This window comes from Piliocolobus tephrosceles, chromosome 15 (genome assembly GCF_002776525.5).
Source record: "Piliocolobus tephrosceles isolate RC106 chromosome 15, ASM277652v3, whole genome shotgun sequence".
Lineage (NCBI taxonomy): Eukaryota > Metazoa > Chordata > Mammalia > Primates > Cercopithecidae > Piliocolobus > Piliocolobus tephrosceles.
Genome location: NC_045448.1, coordinates 46,505,001 through 46,514,846, shown reverse-complemented (window position 1 = coordinate 46,514,846; position 9,846 = coordinate 46,505,001). Strand labels below are relative to the sequence as shown.

The window sequence follows — 9,846 nt, the reverse complement described above, 5'->3', positions numbered from 1 at the left end:
TCTCTCCAACAGCCCGCTAACGAAGCAGGTACTGTAGCCGGGTGTGTCGAAATCATTTTTCCCCTGCTCCCAAGTTTCTCGGTATATACGGTACAAAACTGCACAAAACCCAGCGCTAAGGCGCGCAGGAGGAGCTGACACTTCACACATTTGTCAAGATTACTATCAGGCCCCACCTTGGCGATTGGCACATTCCCGATAGGCATGGCAGTTGTAAAATACACAAGTTCCCTCGCCGGCTCTGGACCCGAGAGCGCCTGCAGAGGAGCTGTCTATAATTTTGCTTTTCAATGGTTCAGTCATTATTAGCATTATGATTGGTTTTCACAAAACGCACTGGAATCTTAGAGTCTTTTCCTTGTTCTGCTGCCTTCAAAAGACACGGAACCCCAGGACGGCTGCGAGGGCCCTGAGGATGTGCCGGCTGCAGTCTCAGGGCTCCCTCACTTGTCTTGGGTGTGAGGGCGCGACGGTGACGCGAAAGGGGTGAGTGCGGGCAGGACAGGGGAGCAGGACCCAATCCCCTCCCCTGGCGATCCCGCAATGAAGGGCCCGGGCGCCGAGCCAGGACAGGCGCGATTCGCTCCCGTTTATCAAATCCTTATCGATGCCCCGAGGTGGGAACCGCCGCTTTCGACCGGAGGATACACGGTTTCTGGCTCCAGTCCCGTAGTGGAAGTTGGAACAAGAGCAAATCAACATCTGCAGTGAGCCCTCCCGGCCAGTCACCTCCCTTCCTTCGCAGGTCGGTCCTCCTCATCCTCGCACCTCTTCACTACCGCCCCGCCGCTGGTTTCCTGCAGCTCAGGCGGTTCAGCTGGCCGCGCGTTGGATTCCAGCTTCCCGCAGCATAGCCTCGCCAAGCCTAGGCCGAGCGCGGGGCTGGAAGCTCCAGACCACTGGGGCCGCAGGGGTGGAGACAGGAGGAGAAAGGGGACAGGCGGCGAGCCGCACACATATGCAGAAGATGAGGCCCTACCTGCTTCTGCCCGGCCGCGCAGAGGGCTCGAACCCTGGCTCGGGTAGCGCCAGGCCCGGCTGGACTGGGAGCGGCCGGGAGAGGGCGAGAGGGCAGCAAGAGTTGGCCGAAGTTGCCTCTCACCCAGTGCCGAGAGGTTCGCGAGGCCAGGCGGGCAGATCGTGGCTGCCCTTCCCTGTCCTCTTAGGAGACAGACACCCGGACCTGCCAGGGACGTCCCGTGTTGCCGTCCGCCCCCTACACACCGAACCACCTGCCCCCGCAGGGCAATCCAGGTCACTCACTACCCACTCTCCCCAGAGTTAAGGTGCGACACGAGGGAAGTGGGTTCTCCAACCTTCGGTCGGGTGTGGAGCCCGGCAGTGGGGCGCTCTGAAGGGTCCTGGCTCTTCGGTGGGATCCTGTCCCTGAGCTGCTCTCCGCCTCCCGCCCCCCTTGCCCATTTGAGCCACGGCGCGGGCGTAGGAGCGCATTTGGAAGGACCCCGGGAATCCAGAGAAAAATAGAGACGTGGATGCTGCCCCAACATGAGAGACCAGAGAAAGTCGAGGACATGCACCCACAAACATTTCCAAGCGCCAGTGGCCACGGTAATCTGGTGCGGGGTGGCTGGGAGATTTTCAAAGGCACCGCGGAAGCACCTCCGACCTCCAGGCCATCTCCCTTGGCCTCCTGGCCTCGCTGCGCGCGCGGATCCCCGACTCCTCCAAGCCACAGAAGTCTCCACTGCAAAGCTGCTGCTCCGCGCCCCCAAACCGGGCACATGCTCTCCCCCTCACAGCCCTCCAAACCGAGCCTCGAGTTCCGAACACCTCTCCGCACTCTTCTCCCAAACACTCTCGGTCGCGCCTGCCCAGCGCAGCCCGGCACTGGCCTCGGACCGGCCCCCGACCGGCCCCAACGCCCGCTTACCTTTTCTTCTCCTTGTCAGCTGTCATTGTCGCTGTGGCCCTTTGAGACGTTCAGACGCCGAGCACCTGGGCTTCCCGGCGGGTGGGGAGCTGTGGCCCTCGTCCGCTCCCGGCGGCCCGGGCGGGTGGTGAAGGTCCGAGGTGCGCGCAGGTCCCGAGCGCCCCGCGCAGTCAGGTGGAAGGTGGCGCGCTGCGGGCTAGGTGCGGGGGTTGGGGGTGGAGAAAGGTGACGGGGAGGAACCTGCGAGCGGAGGCGGGGTCCGGGGAAGGAGTGGGTGGAGGCTGTCAGACCCGAAAAGAGGACGGCGAGAAGGGAACCCAAGTTCCTTTTTCCCTGGAAAAGGAGTCACTTTTCTGAGTTTTCAAGGAAAAAAAAAAGTGGCTCGAATGCTGGGAGTCGGAAGGAGTCGGAGGCCGGGCTGAGCTGACCATACAGTCTCAGGACACTGCCGAGGATTGTACGGCCGCCTCAGTAGCTCTGGGGCGGGAGCGCGGCGGGCGCCGGAGCTGTGTGGCGGGCCGCTCGCGAGTGTAAGGCTCCCGCGGCCGCCAGCCCACTTTAAAAACTCCGTCGGCCGGCTCGGGGCGGGCACTGGGCGGGCGCGGAGGGCTGGGGGCGGGCGCCGGCGCGGGGGTGGGGGCTGGCACGCGCCGGCAGGCCCCGCCCGCGCCGCGCTCCGGGCAGCTCTCTGCGTCCCGGCCAATGGGGAGGCGCGGCCGCAGCCTCTGCCCTGACCCCGGCCCGCCCCCTGCCCCCGCGCTGCGCCCCGCCTCCTGCCTCCGCACTTCCAGGACTTGTTTATGAGGTCGTCTGGGTGGCGGGTAGTGGGGTGGGACTCCGCGTCAGGGAGACGCGGCCTGCTCGGGGCTGAGGGGCGGCCGGGAGCCGGGCTCCGGGATTGCTGTCGGGGGCAGCAGTTCCGCCACAGCGTCGTTGTCCTCCTACCGGCGCTGTGCCCTTGGAACGAGGGCAGGACCGCGGGCAGCGCCCGGCCGGCGGGGAGCCCCTCCACGCTGCTGCGCTCCCGCGTCCCTGGCCCCGTGACGTGGCCCTCGGGCCAGGTGGGGATGATTTCTCGGGCCCCAGCGGCTGCGTTTCGGGCGTGGGCGATGCGCTCTTTTCGGTGGGACGCAGCTGAATTGACTGGGAGAAACAGCGCAAGGAAATTGATCTAGGGCTGCGCCTGCCCTTCCTTCCCCCTCCCAATACAGTGGTTGCTTAGGGGCTTGTGCCAGGCGGTTTGGTTTTGACGGGGATGCGGGTGAGGAGGCCCTTTGAGACGCCCGACCTTTTGTCCCTACTCTCGGCACCCCGCCGCTCCTGCGCGGGCCGGGGCGAGTTCAGAATTGGAGAAGTCAGTCTGTGATCTTGGAGTGACAGAGTTGGCCATGTGCCCTCAAGTCACTGCATCTCAGGCCTGCCCAGGGTCGATTGAAGCCCTGGGGAACGCAAAGGCTACAGGTGTTGGAAATTCGTAGATTTAAGGGCTTATGCAGGCAACGGTTAGTGCTCAGGGATTTTCTAGCAGCGCTTTTGACGCTGCCTTCAATCTCCGGGCCCAGTGCTCCCCTCCCCCGCGCTGAGCTGTCTCCCACTCGCTACTGGCGATGGGGAAGGGACATCTGGGGAGAGGACAGGGGACACCCTTAGGTTTTGAAGCCTGTGGAAGGACGCATGAGTTTCACAGATGTAACTTGAAGGGAAAGCGAGGGCCAAAGAACTGGTCTATATCTCTCCCTTTAACCTCTTGCCACCTTTTATGCTAGAACAATCTATGTAAACGATTTGAAGAGAAGGGTAGGTTTCAGTGGCCCAACAAAAATGAACGCATGTTTTCCCCGTGTACACAGAAAGGGTTGGGGGAGATACTTTTCAGGAACCTGGAGAAGGCAAAGTGGGGACGGTGAAACGGACGAAGAATTGGGAAATACCTTTTTTTTTTTTTTTTTTTTTTTTGAGACTGAGTCTCACTCTGTCTCTCTGTCGCCCAGGCTGGAGTGCAGTGGCCGGATCTCGACTACAACCTCCGCCTCCCGCGATTCTTGTGGCTCAGCCTCCAGAGTAGCTGGAATTAAAGGCGCCCACCAGCACCCCCAGCTAATTTTTGTATTTTTAGTAGAAACGGGAGTTTTACTATGTTGGCCAGGCTAGTCTCAAACTCCTGACCTCAAGTGATCTGCTCGCCTTGGCCTCCCAAAGTATTGGGATTATAGGCGTGAGTCACTGTGCCCGGCCAGGAAGTAGACGTATTTTGTCATTTTGTCAGATCTCGGGGCCACGGAGCACCTATACAGGTTGATAGACAACAAATTCAAAGATTGCAAATCGCTCTCTAGTGAACTATTTCATGGGGCTGGTGGGTTTCAGAAATGGGGTGATTTCCTACTGGGCTTCTCTAGCCAGCCATTTCTAGTGGACACATTTATGTATTTTAATGAATTCAAATTGGTAGACAGTTCTCCCTTAACCATAAGCTTATTTCCCTTACTTGGGACTAGGCTGCGGGAAAAGGGCACCTTGGTGGCTTCCAGGTGCCTACAGCAGTTCACCACAACAGTGTCTTCATCCTGGACTGTGCTTGACAGATTAAGGCAACACCTCCAACGCATAGAGAACATAGCTTTTTAGATCTTGTTTTTAAAAAGGAAAGGCAAGGAGGGGTCACTCAAGACCACATCAACCTAAGAAGACGTGGACACTTGGGGGGAACAACACACTCTGGGGCCTGTCAGAGGGTGAGGGGTGGGAGGAGGGAGAGCATCAGGAAGAATAGCTAATGGATGCTGGGCTTAATACCCGGGTGATGGGATGATCTGTGCAGCAGACCACCATGGCACACATTTACCTATGTAACAAACCTGCACACCCCTGAACTTAAAGGTTGGAAATTTCATCAACCATATTATATAGCTCCTTCCTCTTGGCTGCAACCTGTAAGTGAAAGTTCCCCAAGCTAAGACAAACAGCTGGCACTGAGTCTGGGATTTTTTTTTTTTCTTTAGACAGTCTCACTCTGTTGCCCAGGCTAGATTACAGTGGCACAATCTCGGCTCGCTGTAACCTCCACCTCCCGGGTTCAAGCTATTCTCGTGCCTCAGCCTCCCAAGTAGCTAGGACTATAGATGTGCACCACCACACCCAGCTAATTTTTGTATTTTTAGTAGAGATGGAGTTTTGCCATGTTGGCCAGCCTGGTCTCGAACTCCTGGCCTCATGTGATCCACCCATCTCAGCTTCCCAAAGTGCTGGGATTATACGCGTGAGCCACTGTGCCTTGCCAAGTCTGGGATTTTGGCAGTGTCTGAGATTCACCAAAAACTGTATATAAATTCTCAAAAGCTCTTGCTTAGAGCAGAGCTGGGTGGCCTAAGATTTCTTCCAGGACTCAGCTCAATAACCTTTGCAGGAAGGAGCTGAGAGTGTAAACCAGATGCAGGCTGTGGCTGGGGTACATCCAATTTTACTTTTTAGAGCCTGTGGAGAACTAAAGGAGAAAAACTTTGAAAGGTAATACTGGGGGGGGGGGGGGGGGGATGGGGAGCTGGGTCCCCGGATTTAGAGGGGTGTCTTTAGAGACACTGATGTTTTGGCCGCAGAGGGCAGCAGAGGACACCAGTAAGCAAAGCTTCCAAGCTGCTTAAAATAGGAGCAAACTGCCCACCTCCCAGCAAATCTCCCTACCTGCCCCACAGCTCTGGATTGGGTGGTTTGGGAACAAAAGCTGTGGCACCAGTGAAACACACCTATTTGTTTTGACAAGGGACAAATCTGGTTCTCTTGCTTCCTCTCTTCTTTGTAGGGTGTGCCCTCAGGAGGATGGGATAGAATAAAATATGAACTTACAAACCTGGCAGAGAGCAAGCACCTGGGATGCAGTGGGCTGGTGGAAGAAAGATGGCCTCAGTAGTCCCATCGAAGTAACAGTATGTTCCAGGATGCGGTTGGAAATTAGGTTGGAATGAGTGGGATCTAACAGGAAGAGCTCTTGGAAGGATGGGCTATCTCATTAGTACCTTACAACTTCCAATGCATTGTCACATGTTGGAGTTGGGACCAGGGTGAGGCAAGAGAGACCTTGCAAGCACACTGGCCTCTGTCCTGCCACATGCGTTATCTCACGTAATACTCAACTGACCCTTGTCTGTCTATTTCGTTGGTTTGGGGGTGGAGAGAGCAGGGGAGGTAGGGAGCAGAGATGGGAGAGAGGACAAGCTGGCAGAGGCTCCTCCTCTATGAAAAGCCTTGCCTGAGTCACTCCTTCCTCGCACTTGCATGTTACTCCATCCAAATGAAACCAGCCCCTTTTGTGAGATAAATCTATCTCACAAAATCTATCCTCATACTCCCTGTCACTGAACTCCAGGTCCAGAAAACTCTGCCCCCTGTGTTTGGCTTTAGGCCAATGTTGTGAGATATTCCACACAGACATGTGCTGTATCTTCTTTTAAATGTTGTGACTTTTGACTCCACAAATCTAGAATTTGTCATCTTTCAAAAAGAGTTCTGTGATTTTTTTTTTTTTTTTTTTTTTTTTTTGAGGCAAGAGTCAAACTTTTTTTTCCACTTGAATTCCTAAGTACTTACTGGTATGAAGGATGCAGTTTTAAAGAACCCCAGCTTCTCCATTCCTCACACCTGTATATTGATGACTTGGAGACTAGCATCTTCCATTCCTAGGCTTAGGGATGAAGTTTTGCCTATGAAGGGGCTTGTGCATTTATAACTGTCATTCAACCAGTGGTGAAGGAGTCATTGGTCCAGGGCCAATGTGCTCTGCTGCCTCCGGCCCCAGCATAAGACATTAGTCTGTGGAAGATAGCACTGGTGGTTTCCTTCCCTCCAAGACAACATAGTTCAGTTGGGTACACACTGCATTTCCAAGATTTTGAATACACACTTTTTAAGGCTTCCAAAATCAGGTATCTGTTGACATGGTAATTCCTTTTCCTCCCCCAGTTTTTAAATTGGTAAATATATACAATTGATATGCTCTTAAAATTGTTTAATGTGAAAATCGAGAGCAAAATCTTATAGCCTAAACAATAGGAGTGGTAAGAATTTGGTGGTGGTGAACAACCAGAAAATCTGGAGTCCCAGCCATGTCCACTGCTAGGACCCAGAGAAGCCTAGCCTGGACTGGCCCAGCTGCCGGGCTAATGAGTGTGACCTCTGAGGTGATAAAATAACACCCGTGTGGAAGGAATGGCCGATAAGAAGCACATGCCAGCCCCACCTTAGAAAAAGGCATGAGTAGAAATGAAGGTGCTATATCGCTAAAAATGATGACATTGGGCCCGAAGCATCCAATTTTCTCTGGCACCTGGCTAAGACAAGCATAGAGGACAGGGCCAGTAGGGGCATAGTCAGAGACACCCTCCCTATCCTGTGGCATTGCTTTGGCCTGTAGCAAAATGTTAAAATGGCCTCTTCCTACTTCAGTTTAAGCTGAGTTCCCAAGACAATCAATGCCAACTACTCCCACTTCCAAAATGTAGAACACAAGAAAGAGCTCCTTGAAAATGATTTTGCATGCCTTCTCCAGCCACTCTCCACCTCAAGGGAGTGCATGGATTGATACAGAAGAAGACTCGAAGTTGGAGTTCTAGGATTGAGTTGTCAACATTGTGATCAGTTTTCCTCCCCATACCATGGAGAGAGGACATGCCTTGCTCCTGTCTCTTAAGTCCAGTGACTAGGGCTTACCTGAGACTACACACAGAGCTTGATATGTGTCCCTGGAGCTTGTGGAACACAGGAGACTGCCCACTGGTGAGCAGCTGGCTGAAGAGGCCTATTGTAGAGGATATTTCCATTTGGAAGTCACTCCCTCTTGCCTATATCATGGCAAGGGAGTGTGTGGCAGGTTGAGTTTCCTGGAAGATGACTCTGAGGGGGAAGATTAGTGTGAGGAAGGTTTTTTAGAGAGTGCTCTTGGGATAGCACCCAGAGGAGGAAAAGAGAAGAAGCAGGATCATAGAGAGAAGTGAACCCCCACTGCCCAGATCTGAAGCTGGGATGGCCCTTCAGAGTTGTCCCAAGACAGAGCGAAGGGACCTTTCTACCCCTGCCATAGATCGATCATCGTTTCTTGCTGACCTTGGGGAAAGGCTGTGACCTTGAGCAACAGCATCTGGGGGAATGTGTCCTTCATTCCTAAGGGGAGATCTGGGCAGTGATCACAGGGTCCAGTATGGCACATGGCATGCAGGTACCAGATGTGGAAACTGCAAGAAGAATAACCACCTAGGATCAGACACAGTGGCTCACATCTGTAATCCCAGCACTTTGGGAGGCTGAGGCAGGCAGATAACTTGAGGTCAGGAGTTCGAGACCAGCCTGGCCAACATGGTGAAACCCTGTTTCTACTAAAAATACAAAAATTAGCCAGGTGTGGTGGCGGGTGCCTGTAATCCCAGCTACTCAGGAGGCAGGAGAATCGCTTGAACCTGGGAGGCAGAGGTTGCGGTGAGTCAAGTGAGTCAAGATCACGCCACTGCACTCTATCCGGGCAACAGAGACTCCACCTAAAAAAAAAAAAGAAAAACAAAAGAAAAGAATAACTACCTAGAATTAAAAAAAAAATTTAGAGGTGAGGGTCTTGCTATGTTGCCCAGGCTAGAGTGCAGTGGTTATTCACAGGTGTGATCATGGCACATTGTAGCCTTGAACTCATGGGCTCAAGCACTTCTTCTGCTTCAGCCTCCCAAGTAGTCACTGTGCCCAGCAATTTTTAAGGGGACTCTGTCCACATGGGCTTCTTCAAAAAGACCTTGGCAGAAAAAGGTGGAGGTGCAACTAGAAGGAGGACCATAAGTGACCAGCTGAAGGAGAGGCCCCTTTGGAGCCATGAGGACTGCAGTCCCAGGGGACCAGGAGGGTTACATGCAAGGTAACAAAGATACCAAAGAGGGAAGTACCAGCCATAGCCAGGGAAGATCAAAGAGATATTTCATCCATGCTAGAAACAAAGGAGGGAAGGAGGATGCAGGGAGGGAGAGAAGGAGGGAGAAAGGAAGGGAAGGATCAAGGGAAGGAAGGAAGGAAAAAAGGAAGGAAGGCAGACAGGGAGGCCTCTCCTACTCCTTGTTTTTTTCTCCCTTCTACCCTACAGGGGCCAAGATGAGGCTAGTAAGGGGATGGGGTAGAGGTGCTAGATGGGAAAATGTCTTGGCGTCCTCAATGCCTAGCAGGGCACGTGGCATAAAATGGACACTCAATAAATAATATACTAACAATGAGGAAAATGTTTGCCCCTTTATGATTCCCGGTGACTTTGTAAGGCCCTTCTATATCTGCATCATTCTGGGGACTGAATGTGGGTCCTTCTGAAGTCATGGTGTTATAGAACAGAGATACAGGGGTGATGTCTAAAGCACACACTGACATGTCCCCAGATGCACCCACACATACACACTTGTACATGCTCATATACCTCCCTGCTGCCAAGCTCAGAAATAGGGTTCTACACAAACCTCACTGTAAACTTTTCATTTCTCTTAAGTGCATACCTCTGTCTTTGCCCTTTGAAGAAAACCAGGGATGCAATGCTGAGAATGTGACTGTAAATACTTCAGATTTTAAACTCCGAGGATTTTCTCTTGGTTTCCTCAGAGGGTTGTAGTCTGTGGTGCATGAATCCTGGGGTTTCAAGGCCATCTGGCCCCTATGTGCTTAATGATCTACCCAGTGGAAGGAAGACGAGACACAGACATTTCAAAACCTTTAGGCAATGGGTCTTGGCATGCCCTATCTTCTTTGTTTTTGTTTTGAGACAGAGTTTCACTTTGTCTCCCAGGCTGGAGTGCAGTGGCGCAATCTCCGCTCACTGCAACCTCCATCTCCTGAGTTCAAGTGATTCTTGTGCCTCAGCCTCTTGAGTAGCAGGGATTACAGGCATGCGCCACCATACCTGGCTAACTTTTTGTATTTTTAGTAGAGACAGGATTTCACAATGT

General features: G+C 53.3%; 1 protein-coding gene across 1 annotated transcript in view; it reads right to left on the bottom strand.

Annotated features, from left to right (window-relative positions):
- EPAS1 (endothelial PAS domain protein 1) overlaps positions 1 to 2,445 on the bottom strand; it is an 89,847-nt gene extending 87,402 nt beyond the window's left edge. The window contains exon 1 of the mRNA XM_023223840.2: positions 1,892 to 2,445. Coding sequence (XP_023079608.1) covers positions 1,892 to 1,917 — 26 coding nt within the window. The 5' untranslated portion in view covers positions 1,918 to 2,445. The remainder of the gene's footprint in view (positions 1 to 1,891) is intronic.
- Between the last annotated feature and the right edge of the window lie 7,401 nt (positions 2,446 to 9,846).